Below are 23379 nucleotides of genomic sequence, written 5' to 3'. Positions count from 1 at the left end.
TTATGACAACGTTGGATTTATTTGCTCGACGTCGCCGACATAAATACAACATTAATCCAACGTTGGATCGACGTCGTGTGCCCGCTGGGTTGATATCACTTATCTTAATTCCGCTAATTTTATCAAACTTACTTCAAAAAGAAACAATTTAATTTTTAAATTAAACTTACAGACACTTGTTAAGCACGTCAAAGCGTAGAAATCAAACAGAAAACTCACGATGCTTGGTAGGATTTATAGATGGTATTCTATCACTTGGTGTTAAAATTCGCGGCCGCCATACTCTAGGGCAAATAAAGTAAACAAAGCGAGCGTTTAATAGCACAATGTATTTAGTTACAAATATTTAGATAGCATAACTTGTAGTAGATAGGTTTTTGAAGGCTTTTTTTAAATAAATTTATGTAGAATTTAATTCTCTACCTCACAATATAAGTAATTTATTTTTGCTTAAAATAAAACTCTATTAAATATCTTGTTTTCAAAGGTGTATTATAAAGGTGTATTTAACAGCTTTAATTATAAGTAATGTGCGGATAAGTAAACTGTATATAAAGTATTCCAAAGCATTCAAAAATAGACTTAATTATTTTTGTTTGACATTTTTAACATCTTCTTTTCGGTATTATAACAAATAAGATTTTAATATATTTTTGTCAATTTGAAAAGATACACAACTCACACACAGTGAATACATTTTGGTTGATTAAGCATGTTAAATAACTTTTTAAATTGTATTAATATTTTAAAATGCTATGTATATAAATAATCTGCTGAATACTTATTAAATTGCTTTTGTATATTAAAAGTATTTAATAATAATTGATAGCAATAATAATTGGCAACATTTATTATTGCTATCAATTATTATTAAATACTTTTAATATACAAAATCGAAACTACTAATTTAGAAAAATGTGTCATTTTAGAGGCAATCAGCACTCGTGCTAAAATCGTAAACAAGTTGCAGAGGATTCAAATGATTATAATTTTATTATATACTTTAAATTGTTAAAATTATATGTGTATCTTTTTGCTGCCATGTCAAGAATGCTTTTTATAAAACAGACTTTTTATTGACAAATTAACTTATCACGTGGATGCTGTTCATAAGTTAAACTTTAAATTTAAAAGCTTGCTTAAAAGTGTTTTAATTAACTGTCCTTTGCATATATTATATAATAGTATTGCTTATATATAAAATTATTATCAAGTATATGGAACTGTGTTGGTTTAAAAAATAATTATTTTTTTTTATAAATTTTTATAAATATAATTATATGATTATTATAAGAATACAATTTTAATCATATAAATCTATATAATTTCGTTAGCAATTTTAATTATATAAATCTATATAATTTCGTTAGTAATTTGAATTATATAAATCTATATAATTTCGTTAGTAATTTGAATTATATAAATTTATATAATTTCGTTAGTAATTTTAATTATATAAATCTATATACTTTCGTTAGTAATTTTAATTATATAAATCTATATAATTTCGTTAGTAATTTTCATTATATAAATCTATGTAATTTCGTTAGTAATTTTAATTATATAAGTTTATATAATTTCGTTAGTAATTTTAATTATATAAATCTATATACTTTCGTTAGTAATTTTAATTATATAAATCTATATAATTTCGTTAGTAATTTTCATTTTATAAATCTACATAATTTCGTAAGAAATTTTCATTATATAAACCTATATAGTTTCGTTAGTAGTTTTAATTATATAAATCTATATAATTTCGTTAGCAATTTTCTATATAATATAATAAGGCTATCGCTGATAATATAAAATACTACAATAAAAGTATATAACAATTTAAAATAAATTAATTATAATGGTACGTGTCTAAAATTATTCTATCAAATTACAAATATTGTGGAAGCCAACAAGTGTTTAAAAACTCGTTATGGCATAGGGAGACTGTAACTAGTGGAAAACTGCTCTTTTCCAAAAACGTTTTTTAACTTTAAGTACCGCAGTCCGTTATCTATTTTAATTACGTCTAACGGAATTACTTTTTAAAATTAACGGAATGCCTACTTAGATATACTGACTACTCTGTTACTAACTGAGTTACGGACGAACTCTGTTACGATTTTAACGAACTCGTTTTTAGAGTGTATAAGAGACGTCTCAAATAGGTTTGAATATAGACGTTTTATGGACGTTTCTTCTAAGTGTTAATCTGGATTTCATTCAAAACGGATAATCGACCAAATCTGAACGTTTTGTCAAAACGTTGTTTCGACGTTTAATAGACGTTTGTGTGTTTACTGGGAGAGTATCATATGATATGACAATAAAATGTGAGCAGTAAACACTGGTAGAAAAATATCAAACTAATTAAGCTATTAAAAGTAATAGCCTAAGTAAAAATATAAACTTAAAAAATTTTATCAGATAAGATCAATGTGTTGATATGATAAAGATTTAAACATTGTACAAAAACAAATACAGTTAGTTAAAGAGCTCAGGTCCAATGATATAAATACAATCATGTATAATTTCAGTTTCTCTTTTTTGTATAATGCAAAGTTTTTCATAGAAGCAAATCTAAAAAATTCCAGTTTTACTTGTTAACCGTGCTCGTGATAACTTGTTAACGTGGACTAAGTTATTAAAATAAATATAAGTACGTTTACTACGTGGACTTTTAGTTAAGAAAAGAGATTTAAAATCAAAGAAATTCTTACCAGTACTAATGAATTTGCAAAATTGCTTATTGAGATTAGAAACAGAAACATATTAATCAAACTTTAAAGAGGAAAAGCTTACTTGAAGACAGTTAAAATGCTTTTTTACATTTCAAGTATATTAAATCAGTTCAGGCAAAAAACATTATTATAGTTAACTTATATTTCTTTTGATTTAGGTTTACATATTTTTTACTTTTAATTTTTAATCAAAAGTAAACAATATGTAAACCTAATATATGTAAAAAAATTTTCTTAAAGTAAATTCAAATAACTAAGAAAACATTAGGTTTTGAAGTTTGCTCAGTTGATTAAACATCAGTTTAAAGCAACTTTATTGGAACAAAAAAAATTCATTGTAAAAGTAAAACTAGAGATAACGAGTTCTGTGTGTTTTGTTATGAAATGATTTTCTGCTGTTTTTTACTGTATGAAATTTTCGGACCTATTTTTATTTATTTCAAAATTTTATTGATGGTTGTTTTATTACGTTATATTTTACATTTTATTAAAGTATATTAAACACTATTTATATCTCAAAAGTTGATTTCTCTTTACTATGTAATGACACAAAAAAGTAAGTAATGAAATTGATATGTTATTTTTTCTCCTTAAATTCAATATAATTGGAAAAATTAATTGGGTGTTTTTTTCCCTTTAACCTTTTTAATATTAAAAAAAAAATAATCATTTCCTTGATATTTTAAATTAAACTGGAAAACCTTTTTCTTAATAAATTACGCCTCGATAACTTATTTTTTGACGAAGTGTTATCGTAGTAAAAAACAAATTCAAACAGTTTTTTTTCATGAATAGAGAAATCACAGTTGTAAAAAAAACGTTCTCTATCTTTTGATTTTGACACAATCTAAATAGTTTGGTTTATTCCATGTATTATATAATATCGTAAACCAAGATACGCTGAAATAAATGCAGTGAGGAAAAGCGTCACAACTCTTTAACTGGTATGGATAGCAGATAAAGATACGCGTATTATATTTATGAGTATTACAGCACGTGTTCTGTAATACGATAAAACTTAATCTAACCAAATAACTTAACCGTAAACAATGAGTGATCTTCCAAGTTTACAGATTACTTTAAACTGATTTTAAAGATACAAAAAAGACATCGGCGCTTTTTACTTTATTTCTCTGTCGATAATTCTTATATAAATGAAAATAAAGACATAGTATTATTGACATTGATTACTTATCTCCTATAATTATAAGATATGATATTGATTACTTATCTCCTATAAGTTATCAATGTCAATAGTTTTTATGATAACAAAATTCTCATTGTACTAATATATAAAATACAATGTAGTGGTATATAAATATAAATATAAAATGTTACAATTTAAAAAAGCCATAACATTAGCTTTGAAATACTTTTCTACCGGATTATCTTTACTTGTCAATAAAATTTTTTGTTTTACTTGTCTTTAAAATAAAGCAAATACATTCTTTTCACAAAACCGTCAAAGTCAGACATTACCATTAAATCTTCCAGATATTTTAGTTGACAAAACAAAATTTAAAAAAGCATTTTCTCTGAAGTTTCTAGGAGTCATTCTAGATGAACATATTAGCTGGAAAGAGCATATCAAGTTGTAACGAAATAAAATATCTAAAAGCCTTGGAATTATGCATAAAACTAAGTATATTTTAAAAAAAGTCTAAAAAGTTTATACTTTGCATTTGTTCATAGCTACATTAGCTTCTGCAATATTGCCTGGGCAAGTACTTATAAGTACTTGCCCAGGCAACATTGGCAGGCAACTAAGGCTAGTTTTGATTGGTATACCAATCAAAACTAGCCTTAGTCTATAAAAAACAAAAGCAAGCATGCCGCATATTCACAAATGAATATGTTAGTGCTGAACAAATAATGAAAGAACTGAGAGTTCTTAATATCTATGAACAAAGCATTTATAGCATCCTTCAGTTTACGTTTAAATTAAAAAAAAATTTTGTCCCAAAAATATTTCATAATTTTTTATTATTTTTTTTATTATTATTCTATTTTATTTTGCCGTTTAACAAATTTGACAGTTTCCATAAATTTACAATTAAGTTAATGGCCGGAGCAAGAAGAAGGCATAATTTGCCTTATCGCCAAGCACCGTGTTACAATTTATAATTTTTACAAAGTTGCTTCAAGAATATATTACATAAAAGAAAAATTAAATGAATGTTTACAAAAGATATATAATAAATAAAGTAAAATATCGTTTAATACATAATATCATAAATAGATTGAGTAAAAGTAAGAGTTAATATATAAAACTTTATATATATTTTAAGTAAAATATATAAAAGATAAAGTAAAATATCATAACTAGATTAGGTAAAAGTAAAAGTGAATATATAATAACTTTATATATATAAATACGCACAAAAAATAAAATAAAAAGCGAGAAAATATGATTTTTGATAATGATTATTGTTAATTACTTCCAACTTATTGATCATAGATACAAAACAAAACATTCTAAGCAGAACTACTATATTCCAAAAATGTCTTTGAGACAATTGAAATCTCAATATCAAGAAGAGGACCACAATTGTGGAACTCATTTCTCACAAATGAGATTAAAACGATAAACTCTTTTCAACATTTTAAATGCATTCTTAAACAACAGTTACTTGACCTCAACATTACTGAAACAATCTTTTATTTTTAAAAAACTTTTACACGTCCTGAAATTTTTTTTTCCATTTACACAATAACTTGAAATGTTTATAGTTATATTTATAAAAATGCATTTAATTGTATTTATATTTATAAAGATTTACTTGGCTATTTTACTTATACGAGTTCTTGTATTTATATATATTTAAATATCTTATAAGTTGTGTTTATCTTATATTTAATTGATTTTGATTGTAAAATAAATTGACAAACATCGTCTTCTGCTTACTCCAGTCAGTTTGTTACGTTAACAATTCTGTAAAAAATTTTATATTGACAAAAGATTATACATTTAATTTAAAAAAAAAAAAATCACTGACATAGTATTGTGACACACTGACATAATATTGTGACACAATGATATAGTTTTGTGACACACTGACATAGTATTGTGACACAATGACATAGTATTGACACATTGACATAGTATTGCAGTAAATAAAATAATATAAAAAAAACCTATAACAAAAAGAATAAAAAAAAAATATTTAAAAAACATTGAAAAACTTTTTCTCAAAAACAAAATTTATCCTTAATAAATGGCTAATAAATAAATGTCTTACATTTATTTATTAGCCATTTATTTTTACAATCTTAAACTATATCATTAATTTTTGAAAAAATTTCAGAACAAATAAAGTACTAAATTTACCACTTGTTAATTATGAAAAGTTAATTTAAAAATTATAAAGTACTAAATTTACCACTTGTTAATTATGAAAAGTTAATTTAAAAATTATAAAGTTAACTATAAATAATTTCCATAGTTTCAAATTTCGTATGCCCAAAAATTTACAAAAATTGAAAATTTTTAGACAAAAAAAATTTAGATCTTAATACTAAACATTTTTTTAAATCTTTCTAATAAATTGATTCTATGCTTTAGGAAGTTAATGCTTATTTACATCTTACGTTACATTTTGGAGCCTGAAACTAAATAAGTACTTAAGTAATTGGGGCTGCTCCGCAGCATAAAAAACCCATTTCTTAAACTGAAAATATTTACTTATTTTTTATTTCAATTCCAGACAGCCTATAGCATCTAAAAACCAAACAGATTTAGTTTTAAATTTACACAAGTGCTAAAAATTCCTCAAAGCATACGCAAGTTTAAAAGTCTGTCGACAAAAACTTGATATCTTTTGTAAACGCTGCACGCCAGATACTTTTATACTGTTTTTTTTTTTTATTTTTTTTAAATAAATATTGTTAAGAATGTCTCATTAATGTTTTCGGTTTCAATTTATCTTTTGTTGACTTATTAAACTTAATCAAAAGCTATTTTATATAAAGCCATAAAGTTATTTAATGCCAACTTCAAACATATAATATTACAAAATATCATTGGATGATATGATAAATAACACTGTACAACAATTTTTAACTTTTTGAAAAAAACAAGAACCAAATTAGGTTGAAATATCCGTATTGTATTCATAGATCATCAAACAATCCACTGATGTCATTACAGAAGCAAAGTTCTTCATCCATAGAGAAGTATTGCTGCAGTTCCCGTGATCGCTTTCTAAACGACGACACTCTTGCATCACCAGCCAACAGATGTCATTCCTGGAGACGTGAAGCCAGCAATTCACTCTGTTGCTTTGTTAAATACAAATCTCGAACGAGATCTTTCAGGTCAGATCCTGTTATGAAGTGGGGTTTACGCTCTGTATCTTCTGGCAACTCGTAACTATCATCGTCATCAGTATCCTCGTCTGAATCAGAACTGTCCGTGTTTGGGATTTCCGATGGAGGTTCAGGAACAGGGAGTTCAGCCGAATGAGGAACAGGACGAATAGCTGAAGGTAGATTTGGGTACACTATAGCTTTCTTACCCTTAGAATTGCGACCTGATATGTTAACAGAACAGAAATAGCAATCTGAGCAATGATTTTGGGGTTCACGCCACACCATTGGCACCCCAAATGTTGGTCCTCCACCAGTCCTGTTCGCCCACAACGATAGTGAACTAGCGCACCTCACACAGCATGCACGAGGCGCCCAGTTCTTATCCTGGTCGCTGGTTTTGCAACCAAAGTATAGTTCATACAGTTTTTTCACATGTGGCGTCAATCTTCGTCTGCATCTCTTTAAAGTCAGTTCGCCTCAAATGCAGCAAAAGTTGTCGGCTTGATTTTTACAAGTTCTGGGCACTTCTTGTTTCAATATACACTGTATTATATCTATATTACATGGCTAACTGTAGTTTATCTAAAATAAAACATACTTACATTTAGTCTAATACAAGGTTAAACAAATGCAAATAGGTATGCGATAAAGAAATGCTAATAAATAAATCATAAACAACTGCTAATAAATATATTAAAAATCACATTGACAACTTTCATAGTGAAAATCGAAAATTTGAAAATGTGAATTTAACCAAATTTGGTGGGTCACACAACAAAACGGACATCATTTTCGTAATCTCCAAATCAAAATACATAAGGTAGTGTCAATGGCATTTCCGTTTTTTTTTCGTTGTTGTACAGTGTAATTAAGTAATAAAAATTAAAAGTAAACAAACGTTCTTCGCTCTAATTACTTTTTCTTCTTTTTTAAAGATTGTTTGGTTTTTTTTTGATTTCCGGGATGACTCTTTTAGATTAATTGGTAAAAAAAAAAAAAAAAAAAAAAAATTAGGTATCCTAGTTAAATATTTTATAGAAAATTAGTAACTGAAACCTTCATATTTGGATGTTATACTAACTGCTTGTTCACAAATATTAAAAATAAAACATCTTTATACAATTTATATTCCAACCATGTAAGGGAAAAGTCAATTTTTTTATTTTCTGTAAAAAATTCTCTTTTTTAACATTTCGACTTTTTGTATATCAAACGGAAAATTCTTTTGATTTAATTAAGCTTTTTTCAATCTAATAATTTTAAAAGTTTTTTAAAAGTTTTAAAAATTCTTAAAAGTTAAAAGATATTTTAATTTGTCACAACTTTGATTTTATTATACAACAATTAATAACTTTGTTTAAATAGCTATATATATGAGGTTAAACACTTATTTACATCTTTTTTTATTTTCTATGTTTTAATTGAACATTTTTTTAACGAGGTTCCAACATACCATTTCTGATAAAATCGGATCCGAATTATTGATGTAAAAATTTTGAAAAATAATATTGATCTTTAGTAGTATTATGTCTGCAAATATCTACTTTTTTGCAATATATTTAAAAATAATAAAATTTTCATCCTTGAGAAACATTTCTTTAAGACTATTGAAGTTAAAATAGCCAGTGGTACAAAGAAGATAAAATAGAAAACATTTTTGTTAAAAAGTTACATTATAAAAAATATTTCCTAAATCTTCTAAACACCAATGGTAAGTATAACAAACGGTTATCTAGAAAATTTACCCAAGAAAAAACAAAAATTTATTTATAAACAACTACAAATTAAAGCTAAATGTATTATTTTCGTTATTTTGTACAACATTTTTTCATACAAGGATCTGACATTTTGGCATTGATACTGGAAAATTTATACAATATCATATCGCAATAACAATAAATTAGTTTTCTTTTTCTTTATTGTTATTGTATTGTTACTGGTAAATAAAATAACAATAATTGTTGTAATTAATTCATAGCAATAATTATTCCAAGCAATTAGAAAAACAACACTTTTTGTCTGTTTGTGGTGTAATACAACATGAAATTACAATAACTACAATTATTGTCGTAAATATTCTAATTTCATGTCGTATTACACCATAAACAGACAAAAAGTGTTGTTTTTCTAAATAAATTAGTTCATATTTTTCTTTATAAATACGGTATCATCGTCAGTGGCGGATCAAGGAGGGAGGGAAGGGGGGGCTAGGGGCTATAACCCCGGGCCCCACAATTTTAGGGGCCCCGATTCAAAGAAAATAATTTTTTATTAACTCTGAAAATTAAATCTTTTATTAACTTAAAAGAGCCATAGTTAAATTTACTAAATTGTCTGAAAACAAAAGCACAAAAATAAAATAACTGTCAACAAAAACGCTGCATTATATATTTTTTTCGGTCTTTGACAACGAAAGAGCGCAACTACTTCTACAAAAAAAAATTACTAGATTGGTAACAGCGCCTTATAGCAATAATTGAATGTAAAATTTGTACAAATTGCTACAAAAACAATTCCCTTAAAAAAAGTATTAATGACTTGAATAATTATATTGTTATTGAAAATGCATTAACGGTTTCAATTCTACAATTATTTTGTACTTCCGCACAAAAGAGTACTTGTGTGCATTTAATAGCTGAAGTGCTAAATTCGTGAAAGAGAAAAAAAGAACAGTTTAACACTTTTCAGGTTATACAGTTATAATTAAAATGCTCAGAAAATATGAAAATGGAGCTTCTAAAAGAAGATTGAAGAAAGAGAGAGAGGAAATGGTAGCTAAACTTCCGAAAATGACAATTTTTTTTTCATCAAACCAAACTAATATGCAATTTCCACAAACTGTAGATAATAATAAAAACAATGAAAGAAAAGATGAAAACAATAACACGGAAAATGAGGTAGCCTGCCGAGGTCCTTCAAATGAAATTCAAGAAGTTGAAAGTGTTGAATCTACAATGCATAATAATGAGCTTGACTCAGGTACTCCAATTTTTACTATCTTTAATGACACCTCTAACATCTGCTAAACAAACAATTTACTTTTTAGGCAGTTAATATTTTTATTCTATAAATTGTTACTTATTATTTTTTTATTAGGCTTATTTATTATGATTTTTTATCAGCGAAGACCCTGCTTTATGGCCATTACAATTAAAGGAAAATGAACGTATGAAGTATTTAAACAAGGGGTATGCTTTTTTTAAAATAAAGAATCTAATTTTGAATCTTCGAAGCGGATTTTCAAAAACCAGTACAGATATTATTTAGTTAAATATTTTCAAAAAGTGATGAATAATGGCGAAAAGTGTGACCGAAAATGGTTAATGTTTTCTGAATCCACTGGATGTGTATTTTGTTATGTTTACAAGTTGTTTTCAACTGATTACGACAACGTATTTGTCAAAAGTGGCTTTTACAATTGGAAAAAAGCTAAACAAACTATTTTCGGCCACGAAAACAGCAAGGAACATATTCAATATATGATTAAGTGGATAGAATTCATAAAACAAAATACTCATGTCGATGAATATATGGTAAGCCAGATTAAAAGGAAATTTAATTATTGGTCTGCAATCTTAAATAGAATAGTAGCGGTTATTCGTTTTTTAGCCGAAAGAGGTTTAGCATTTTGAGGCCATAATGAAGTTATAGGATCGTCAAATAACGGAAATTACTTAGGCATGTTAGAACTGTTGACTCAATTTGATCCAGTTTTAAAGCAACACATTGACACTTTTGCAAATAAAGGCAAAGGTAATGTAAATTATTTGTCTAAAACTATTTGTGAAGAGCTAATTGATATTATGTCTCAAAAGGTTTTAACGCACATTATTACCGAAATAAAAAAAGCAAAATACTGGGGAACTATCGTAGATTCGACTCCTGATATTTCTCACATGGATCAACTTTCTGTGATATTTCGTTATTATCTAAATGGCCACGTGTATGAACAATTTTTTTGTTTTCTACAAATTAAAAGCCACGACGGTAAATCTTTGATTACTGACATTTTAGATCTACTGGAAAGATATGATATTGATATAACCAATTGTCAATTATGGATTACAAGCACGTTTAAAAGAGCGGAGTGAATTAGCTTTTTGTATCCCCTGCGCTGGACATTCTTTAAATTTAGTAGGGCAGTGCAGTGTCAGTGAGTGCATCAATTCTATCAACTATTTTAACATTTACTTACTTTAACATAGTTACTTGACATAGTTACTTAACATAGTTACTTAACTTACGGCAACATCATGTGGGCAAGTACTAATTACACTAAGCTAAAAAAACTTTATAGCAAGCAAAAACATGCTGTTAGAATCATATTTGGATCTGGTAGAGCGGTTCCTTGTGAACCTCTTTTACGTGTAATTGGTGCCCTGAATATTTTCAAACTTAATATCCATCTTGTTCTACTGTTCATGTATAAAACAAAATATGGACTGTCCCCCAAAATATTTGAAACTTATTTTAAAGTAATACACCATAAATATGCTACAAGATTTTCCGCTAACAACTTTGTTATACCAAAATCTTATTCTAAACAAGTTTCTTATTCAATTCAGAATCGCGGACCACTTTTGGAAAAGATTTCCAAACATTGTTTCCGGAAAAAAAAATCTCTTCATCAGTTTAAAACTGATTCAAAACAGTTTTTTTTTAAACGCAGATTTTGACTTATATTATTATAAGTCTTTCTTTTAAAAATAGATCAGATATATAATTTAAAAACTGAAAAACAAGTTAATTATTCGCATTTTCGTAATTATTCAAAAGAAAAAAAAAAAAAAAAAAAAAAAGGTTAAAATTTTTTAACAATAATCATTATCAAAAATCACATTTTCTCGCTTTTTATTTTATTTTTTGTGCGTATTTATATATATAAAGTTATTATATATTCACTTTTACTTTTACCTAATCTAGTTATGATATTTTACTTTATCTTTTATATATTTTACTTAAAATATATATAAAGTTTTATATATTAACTCTTACTTTTACTCAATCTATTTATGATATTATGTATTAAACGATATTTTACTTTATTTATTATATATCTTTTGTAAACATTCATTTAATTTTTCTTTTATGTTATATATTCTTGAAGCAACTTTGTAAAAATTATAAATTGTAACACGGTGCTTGGCGATAAGGCAAATTATGCCTTCTTCTTGCTCCGGCCATTAACTTAATTTTAAATTTATGGAAACTGTCAAATTTGTTAAACGGCAAAATAAAATAGAATAATAATAAAAAATAATAATAGAATAATAATAAAAAATTTTTTTTTTGGCGTTCTCCAGAGTTTGTATTTATTTTTTGTAGCTTCGACACATAGATGGGATTTATTGAAAGGAAATCATGCTACACTCAAGCGCCTATCAGATACACGATGGTCATGTAGGTCAGATGCTTCAAAAAGTTTAGTAGAAAATTTTGATGGGATTTATGCAGCGCTATGTCATATAGAGTTTGCATTCATGGCTGTTCTTTGACATCACATACTTAAGAGGTTTAATGCAGTTAGCAAATTTCTTCAAAAAGTTGAATTAGATTTGCATACAGCAAGCAGTATGTTACTTTCGCATAAAAAAGATAAATCTGAGACTGAAAACACATTGATTCCTCTGCATGTTTTAAATTGGATTGTTGAAACCGATATTATTGATGTATTTCCAAATGTTTATATAGCATATCGCTTGTTTCTAACTATTCCCATAACAAATTGCGAGGCTGAGAGATCATTCTCTACTCTAATGGTCCAGAGTCGTTTAAGTAATATAACAAGATTAACTATTGAGTCAAAATTATTAGAAACTTTGGTTTGTGTTTGCGGGGAAGAAAAGCAGAAAAAAATCACTCAACTTAATTCAATAAAATAAATATAAAATGTGTATATAAATAAATATCAGTGATAGCGTTTTCAAAAAAGTCTTTGTTTTACTCATTTTTGTCGTTGTTAGTGGAACGGAGCCTCCTACTTTTAAATAGCCCCGGGTCCCGAAAAGTCTTAATCCGCCACTGATCATCGTAATAGTTTCGTAATCTTGCATCCAAAATGTAGAATAGTATTAGGCAAAGAGCTTTTAACTAATTATTAAATAAATACTTATTTAATAATTAGTTAAAAACTCTTATACCACTTATATCAAAATCTAAACAATTCCCAAAACTGCGAGAAACTTGCTAAGTTTTGGGAATTGTTTGTTAACTCCTCCAAATTTCAAAGGGGCTCTGATAAAAAATACCATCTTGCAAAGGAGATAAGCCAACATAGTTCAGTTGACCGTAGGGTCAACTGAATTACATAGCATTATAGTTTATCATATATGCTTTAGCATATGTTGCTTTAGCATATGATTGACTGCTTGAATATGATACCTGAACCTTTGGTGTGTTAACACACAAGTGATCTAACGAACACTATTAGTATTAAAGTAGGTGTCACTAGAATAATGTCTACAATACTTCATCATAATACAAAGTTAGGTCGACACCAACGTATCGTTATGATTTACGTTAGTTAAGCCTAGCATTATGGTTGGCAGTGGGTTAGCAAATGAATTGGTTCTCATAATCTAATATATGCATTACGCATGTCTAAATCGGGATTACATTGGAACACTATTGGTCTAAATGGTCATTGCAGTTCATACTTCACAGTTTGCTTATCCAACAAAAAAATTATTATAATACATATTAGTGTAATAAGGTTTATAGTCAGTTTGTCTCGCACCTCTTATACAACACTAAAAAGTTGAAATAATTGGGAAAAGCCAAACTAAGTTGATTAAAATTCACCACTTATGTCGCGTTTTTAATACTAATGTTTTTCACAATGTTTATTTTGGCGATCAATAATTTATAATTTTTTTAAATGTGTTTAGAGTATTTAATAACCCTTACTTTCATTTTTAGTTTTAATAAAAACCCTGAGACAAGAGCTATTTTTATAAATGTCGTTTAAATTCTAACACGTCATTGAGAACGGTCTCAGTTAAAATAATGTCAAAGATTGTTTAAAAAAAGCGATAAAGAACAAAAAGTCTGTTCAAAAATATCAGTTTAATTAAAAGTATCAACTTAAACTAAAGTAACAAAGTTAAAAAAGATGTCACAACAAGATTATAAAAAGATATCATATATACAATGTATTAAATAACGTATAGATTTTATATTATATGAAGTTATTAATATGAAAAAGAAAAACACTACAAAAAAAGTTTTTTTGAAAAATGATTAGACTGTGATAGCGATATATTGTTTGCTATAATAAAATACTATTTATTATAATTGTTATAGTCATTAAATGCGAAATTAAATTCAAAATTGACTAATTTTTATTTTTATTCTAATAAAAGCTGCGTTAGTTATACATCACTTTTATTTTAGTGTTATATAATAAAACGTATTATCGATTATACTTAAAAGGTAAAAAAATGATTTATATGTAAAAACTGTTAATTTTCTATTGAGGGTTTTGCTTTTTCTTTTTGACTTGACTTGTTCATAAAGTAAAGTCAAGTGATGTTATTCGGTATAATAATTGGCACAAAACTAAGTTATTAATGTCAATCTTTTTTTTTTTTATCAGTTTGAGAAATTTATAAATTGTTAATATTTTTTTTTTAGTTTGATTTATTTTGAAACTAATGGTTCTTTATCAAAACAATCAAATTTAATTGTGAGTTAAATGCAATATTTACATTTGTTGTAATAATTTTATCTATACTCAAATAATGACGTTCATCGAAAACAAAACTGAAACTAATCTTAATCGATATTGTTAAGAAATTTTTTTTTTATTTTAGAAAAGTATTATATTGTTGGTAAAACTTAGCAAAAGAAAATGGTTTTTCCAAAAATAATCAATGTAATATCATATTTGGAACAAAAAAAAAGTCTCTCAATCAACACTGCATTTTATTTACTTCGTAAGTATTGTTTGGGTACTTTTTGAATTATAAGCATATACATATATATATATATATATATATATATATATATATATATATATATATATATATAATATATATATATATATATATATATATATATATATATATATATACCGTAAGATCGCCTAAGTTCGGTCACCATGTAACTCGGTCATTTAAGAAAAAATATAAAAAAAGTATGCAAAATAATATTTGTAATTAGTTCGTAAACATGAACCTTTAAAAAAATAATGATATATGCAATCTGCTGAAATAATTCTTCAGCAAATCTGCTGAAATAATTCTTCAGCATCTGCTGAAATAATTCTTCAGCATCTGCTGAAATAATTCTTTAGCATCTGCTGAAATAATTCTTTAGCATCTGCTGAAATAATTCTTCAGCATCTGCTGAAATGATTCTTCAGCATCTGCTGAAATGATTCTTCAGCAAAACAACAAATTGAAAAAATGCAAACTATTAAAATCTAAAATAAGCAAATTATTAAAATAAATGACTATATTTAATCTTAGTCTTATTAAGAATCACCAAATTAATTATATTTACCAAAAAAAAATTATTAATTTTTGAAAATTAACTACATTTTATAAAAATTAGTAAAATTTTGAAATACTCTAACTTCGGTCATTCACGGATAAATAACGAAGGAGACAATTAGCAGTAATATTGTGAAATGTTGATAAGTTTTGCGAATGTTTTGCGAAATTTACCGGTAATTTTACCTGTAAATTTATCAATAAATTTTGAGATTTTCATAATAGATACACACTATGGTATTTTATTTAAATAAAAAATTTGTTTAAAATTTCAAAATTAACTGACGGTTTTTTGAGTTTTTAAAAATATCAAGCTTGTGACATTTTTTGGAGATAAAATTACAGCTCAAAGGCAATAATGGAAGTGTTGCGAATCCTGAGACGATTGGTTGTGTGGATCTTGCTGTTCTACTATGGTTAACGATACGCGTAAGAATTGCCAATAAACATACAAAGCTCATTTAAAGCAATTAAGTGTTAATCGAAAAAACCTTTTTAAATTAATTGTAAAATATATTTTTAATATTATTAGCTAGTGGCGTAGCAAATGTGATAACTACAATAAAAATTAAAAATACTACTACTTATATTTAAAAAGGCTTTTTTTTTATGTACTCCTTTTTTCTTTGGTGTCCAAAAAGACTTTTTTTTTTGAGCCCGGGGCGACGCCCTCCTTAGTTACTGGTATTACCTGCATTTATATCATAATTTTACAATAAAACAACATCTAAAAATTAGTTTTCATTATTTGTGACGTTAAGTTTGTGATACGTTATTAGTATTTATATGGCGGCCGAACTTATGAGATGGTATTGAAAGTTCGGTCAAAGTAGATATTTTCATTTTAAGCTAAATATTGAGTATTAGTTTTTATTTTTCATTTTTTTATTTTTACAATATCAATTATAAATATAATTTTCTGTATAATTCAGGAAAAAAAATTAAAAATTTTTAATTTATGCGTGATAAATAAATGTTTAAAGCTTAAGTGACCGAGCTAAGGCGATTATACGGTATATATATATATATATATATATATATATATATATATATATATATATATATATATATATATATATATATATATATATATATATATATATATATATATACATATATATGAGGGTTTGAGGTTTAGGATTTAAAATATTATTAAAAAACAAAATGGTGTTTAGAAAGTATAACCGTTTGAAAATTATTCCCCGTCTTGCTTTGAGGATGTTGTAAACTTATAACCTTAATTTACATGTCTCGCATTTTCATACTTTTAAACGGCAAATAAAGTATGTATTTTTTTTATAAATTGTAGTCTTATTTAAAGAAACTTTTTTAGAAAAAACATTTACCCAAACATTTAGAAGGGTGAGGCCTAATTTTTAGGGCATTTTTGTTCAATGTAACAAGTTGCATAAAAATCGTGTCAGATTGTTTGACCTAAAAAAATTTCGACCTACTAAGTTGTTCTACAAAAAGAAAATCTGGAACAAAGTGGAACTAATTTTTAGATAACCTACTGAAGCCTAAATTGTTTTCAACCAATTATAGTACAATTTTAGGAAATACTTCTTATACAATATTTATATATATATATATATATATATATATATATATATATATATATATATATATATATATATATATATATACATACATATATATATATATATATATATATATATATATATATATATATATATATATATAAAAGTTTGATGTTCAGAGTTTACCTGGAACTTTGATGTTCAGAGTTTACCGCTTCTACTTTTAGTTTGCAAAAATGGAATTGAAATATGTATTAAAATGATAACTTAATTGTAAGAGTCTTGCTTTTAAAGTATGATGCACTGTACTTTTGATGCAATTGAACAATAATACTTTTTTTTATTGGCATGTTTATTAAATTACGTAAAATAAAAATATAAATTTTATATTTCCCATTTTTTCATGTAGTATTATTGAAGTTATATGGTAAATATGGTATCTTATTTTATAGTTCTTTTTATTATGGTATCTTTGGGTTCTTATCGCAGAGTACCGGGAAAAAGCATTAAACTAGAAAGTTTACAGCTCCTTCAATACCAATGTTGCTTGTCATATATATTATCGTAGTTCGATGCCAGTCAGAGCTGGCATATAACCACTGACTTTTTAGTTCTGAGCCTCAAACCACTTCGCCGCGGCTGCTCAAATAAGTTTTTAATGTTTATGTAACTTGTTGCCACTGAATTCAAAAATCATATTCGTTTCGACGTAATATCGATAGTTTTTATTTATGCTTAATTTTATGTTTTCCTGATGTAAGCGCAAACAAAATCAGTATGTTGTATTAATCTTCGGAAGTATTCTTGGTGTGAATGAAAAATATGAACCTTTATAAACATGCAACAACCAAGTTTCTTGAATTTTTCAGTAAGCTTTGCAACCAGTTGTTTTTAATTATGATTCTTGCAATTTCCTAGGAATCCACAAACTAAATAACGAATAATAACATAAATACGAATAAATAACATTTTCAACTTTTGTGATTGCTCTTTTGAGTTTTTCTGACTTCAACATCTTATTTCAAACAAATATACCACCTTTGATTTTTGCTTCAGATAGTTTTGGGAATATAAAAAATTTCTTCTAAAGTTTCTCCTCCAAAAACTAAGGCTTTTACAAACTGTTTTGTTTTCCGATAACATGAAGCATAAATACTTCGATGGATAGATAATATTCTCTGATTATTCATTTATATATATATATATATATATATATATATATATATATATATATATATATATATATATATATATATATATATACATATATACATATATACATATATATATATATATATATATATATATACATACATATATATATATATATATATATATATATATATATATATATATATATATATATATATATATATATATATATATAAATATATATATATATATATATATATATATATATATATATATATATATATATATATATTAGTAGTAGAAAATCACTTAACAAAAATTTTTTTCATTTAACACTGTGTTTCATCAACAAAGATTCATCAGAAATGGATGATCAAATTAATAAAACTTCAATTTTATATATATATATATATATATATTTTATATATATATTTATATATATATATATATATATATATATATATATATATATATATATATATATATATATATATATATATATATATATATATATATATATATATATATATATATACATATATTTATCACTGGCGGATCCAGCATTTCTTGATCTTCTCGTTTCAAACGTGAGAGCAATAAGTTGATAATATATTTTTTGCACTATTCTCAACTTATATTTATCAATAAATTTTAAGTTTCATATTATTATCTCTCAGCGTTCAAAAGTTATGACCATATAAAAATTTGAAACTCCCTCAAATTGAGGGGGTTTAAACTTTATTTTATTTTTATTATTATTTGCCGTATATTAAAATTTACAATGAAACAAATCGTGTTAATAATTAAGAGAGCTAGAGCAAGCAGAAGACATAAACTGTTTAATCATCGAGCCCCATTTACATTGAAAAAATCGTCAGTTTATATACAAAAATGAAAAGTAGCTAAGTACATAATAAGAATTTTACACACGTTAGTTACAATGGAAATATTAATATAATATAAATATTAGTGTTGAAATATAACGCAATATATCAAAGAATAACAACAATATAAGTGTTAAAGTTTTTTAACAAAAAAAAATTAAATAAAAATAAAACTGCAACAAAAGAGAAGTAGTGTTAATAACTATTTTTTTAGATAATTTATACTATTTATGTATTTATTTTAAAAGAGATATTTTAAATCAAAGTCATTTTGTAATAAGAGACTCTTAGATTCTTTCCTGAAATGTTCCAAAGAGATGTTTTAAATATTATTTTTTTTTTGTAATAAATTTTGAAAAGTGTTTCCATTGAAACGGTCCACGGTGTTGGATTTGGTAAGAACTTAGTTTTAAATTAGTTTTTGGTACAATAAAGTTGTTAATTGAAAATTTAGTAGGATACTTGTGCGAGATTTCACTAAAGTAAGACTGAAATACAATAGGGGAAAGCCCATATTTTATTTCAAACATGAATTGTAGAACTTGGTGTATATTAAGTTCATAGATACTTAGGGCACCAAGCTTCCTTAAAAGAGGTTTGCAATGAAAAGTTCTGTGTGCACCATATACAATCCCGCATGCGTGTTTTTGTTTACTATAAAGTTTTTTTAATTTACTATAGTTAGTACTACCCCATACAATATTACAGTAAGAGATAAAACTATGAATAAATGAAAAGTATATTTTTTTCAATGAAGCAGTGTTAAGATATGGTTGAGTTTTATATAATATGGAAATATTTATTGAGATTTTATTTTCTATGTATTTTATACACGGTTTCCATAACAAATTTTTACATAGTATTACTCGTAAAAAATTAACGATTGATTCCCTTTTAATAAATATTTTATTGATTAAAAGATTAAGTAACTTTAGAGGAACATCATCACCTTTACTAGGTTTGGAGAATAAAATAAATTTAGTTTTTTCTACATTTAACGAAAGCTTATTTCTTAAAAACCACTCGTTTATTTTTAATAGTTCTTCATTAAGTATATTAAAGAGAACTTTTATGTTTTTGTTCCATTAAAAAAGATTGGAGTTGTCTGCAAACAATATAACATTTAAAATACTTGATGCTAAGTACAAATCATTTATATACAATAAAAATAATAACAGTCCTAAAATTGAACCTTTGGGCACACCACATGTAATGTGTTTTTCTTTTTCAATTTTTTTATAAATAACACATTGCCAGTTTCATAAAACAGTTTGCCAGGTATCTTCAAGCCAAAGATACATGATTAATCAGTTTGATTACCTCATGGTTAGTTGAATTAAAGTCTGCTGTTCATAATTCGATCCAATAATTTTGAGAAGCAAGGTAAGACGGAAATAGGTCTGTAGTTGGAAATATTAGTTTCGTCATCAGATATAAAAATCGGAGTGATTACGGCAACTTTAAGTTTTTTTGGCAAAACACCTAGTTTTAATGAAAGGTTAAAAATATGAAATAATGACGGTTCAATGATATGGAAAACTGACTTAACAACATTTACACTAATTTTGTCAATGCACTTTAATTACTTTTAAGACTATTAAAAGCATTCTTTATCTCGCTTAGATTTAAATTAGATTCTTCCATAATAGTAGTACACGGTTTAATATCAGATTCAAACTCTATGGTACTTGGCGGAATTTTACTCGCCAAGTTTGGCCCTTCTTCAAGAAAAAATGTGTTTAGTTTTTCAGCTAATTTTTTTTATCATAAATCATTTCCCCGTCAATTAAAAGCTTTTGGGGGAGATTATTTTTACACATTTATTTTTACCAATTAATTGTTTGAATTCCACGTTTTTTTAGTGTCGCTATTGGTTTTTTCCAGCAACTTTACATAACAAATTTTTTTAGAGTGTGTTTTTTGTTTTTTCAAATAAGTTTTTATAGTTTTTTGTAGTTTATTTCATTTTTATATGTTTTATGCCTTAAATATTTAACAAAAAGTTTTTGTTTTTTTTTAGACAATTTTATTAGTCCTTTGATCATAATTTTTGAATGCTTTATATGGTCACAATTTTTGAATGCTTAAATATTTTGCTATAGAATTAAAATTTATTGATAAAATTTTACACTGTTAAAAAATTCGCCGTAGATTCAACGTTGCAAAAGTTGAATCTACGAGTTGTAAGTAGATGCAAAGCTTACTGAAAAATTCAAGAAACTTGGTTGTTGTATGTTTATAAAGGTTCATATTTTTCATTTACACGTCCGGCAGCAAAATGACAGCACTTTCTCCATCAAAATTAACGGTTTTCATAGTTTCTTTTTTTCCGTAAAAATCAACGGAAAAAGTCCGTTAAATAAGAGACAGAACTTTCTCGGTAAAATTCACGGTTTCCGTATTTAATTTTTTCCGTATAAATTAACGGAGAAAGTCAGGCAGCAAAGAGACAGCACTTTCTCCGTAAAATTTACGGTTTCTGTATTTCATTTTTTCCGTTTAAATTAACAGAAAAACTCCGTTAATTCAGCAAATAGACAGTTACATAACTCATTTTACAGAGTAAAATACGCGAAAGTCATAAAAAAATGAATAGAATTTACATGTTGTTATTAAAATGTAATTCGACTATAAAGTAACTACTCGTATTTTAAATAATTAAAAATTCTAATATACTAAATATCAAACATAAAAAAACTCAGTAGTTTTAAGTACTTTAGCCACTTACAAAACATTTAAGAAAATCTATTTTAATCATTTAGACCATAACACAGCAAAACGTCTAAAACTAAAACGTCTAAGTCTAAAATATTTCAATTTTCTATTAATGCACAACTATGAGTAGCTCAGTTTTATCTAGTTTTCTTAAATTCAATTTACTTGTGCGTTTTCCAAATGAACTCCTCATATGTTGATAAAATAATTAGTACAGTAAGAATAGTTATAATAAATGTAAGCATTATATTATAGTAGTTATTACATATATATATATATATATATATATATATATATATATATATATATATATATATATATATATATATATATATATATATATATATATATATATATATATATATAAATTAGTAGAAAATCACTTAACAAAAGTTTAACACTGCGTTTCATCAATAAAGACTCATCAGAAAATCTGATGAGTCTTTATTGATGAAACACAGTGTTAAATGAAAAAAAAAATTTTTAAGTGATTTTCTACTACTTTATAATTGCTCTGTTCTTTTAAGAACATTGAGCCCCCGATTTTGTAGAATACATTTTAAAATTGTTTAAATATATACATATATATATATATATATATATATATATATATATATATATATATATATATATATATATATATATATATATATATATATATATATATATATATATATATATATATATATAATTTTTATGATTATACTATATTATAATAGCTAATATATATATTATATTGTAATAGTTATAACAAATATAAACAAAACGTCTTTTGATCTATTGATAGTCTGTCCATTCAAGCAGCGCTAGTTCGTTTACAAAACTCAAAACTTTTGGGTGAGGTCCAACATACTTTTTACCAGTTTTTTAATTTCCTTTTTCAGGATTCATTTTTGTGATGCATCTACATAATAATTAGATCATATTAATAAATCATTATTTAGAGTAAAAGAAAAAAAAAAAAAGTAATGTAGAAAATATTTAAAAATTGTATGTAGAGCGAGCATGTAAAGCGTACAGTTGCATATAATCAAGATGCAGTGATAGAGAAAAAAGTGTAGATTAGAAGTAGATAAAGTTAGAGAATACATTGCTATGGTTTTTTTTTAGATTTTTCTAAATAAGTATGTAAATATATCATCATAAATAACCCTTATCACTGTACATTCGTATTTTGGCAAAAGAGGAGCACTTTTGTGGAGCAAATCCATGATTTCAGCTTGCTACTTTTCCAGGGAACTTTGAAAATATCAATCCAATTGTCTAGCATAGCACTGGAAGATACAGATGTAGGTACATTTGAAATTCAAGGTTGGGTTGAAACCGAAACCATAATAATTTAAATATAGATCAGATAACGAGTATAATAATTAAGAGAGCTTTTTTGAAAAGACTGGGCACTACAAAGAAGTAAATATAAAAATTCATCTAACATACTATTTTATATATACCATCTTTCTATGCGTTTATTCTCCATGTGGTTAATCCTCCTCCGGGTTATTGTCATATAGAGAGCACATACCAAGGCCCACGAAGACGAGTTCAGCTCACT

The 23379-nt window shown here is 25.6% G+C and overlaps 1 protein-coding gene across 1 annotated transcript in view; it reads left to right on the top strand.

Moving 5' to 3' along the window:
• The first annotated feature begins 14675 nt into the window (after positions 1–14675).
• The window catches only part of LOC136076084 (uncharacterized), a 67575-nt gene continuing 58871 nt past the window's right edge, over positions 14676–23379 (top strand). The window contains exons 1-2 of the mRNA XM_065789547.1: positions 14676–14727; positions 14855–14977. Of these exons, the coding sequence (XP_065645619.1) occupies positions 14893–14977 (85 nt within the window). The 5' untranslated portion in view covers positions 14676–14727; positions 14855–14892. The remainder of the gene's footprint in view (positions 14728–14854; positions 14978–23379) is intronic.

Source organism: Hydra vulgaris, chromosome 02 (assembly GCF_038396675.1).
Source record: "Hydra vulgaris chromosome 02, alternate assembly HydraT2T_AEP".
Taxonomy (NCBI): Eukaryota; Metazoa; Cnidaria; class Hydrozoa; order Anthoathecata; family Hydridae; genus Hydra; species Hydra vulgaris.
Note: the sequence above shows the minus strand (reverse complement) of the source record. Positions and strands in the feature narration are given on the sequence as shown.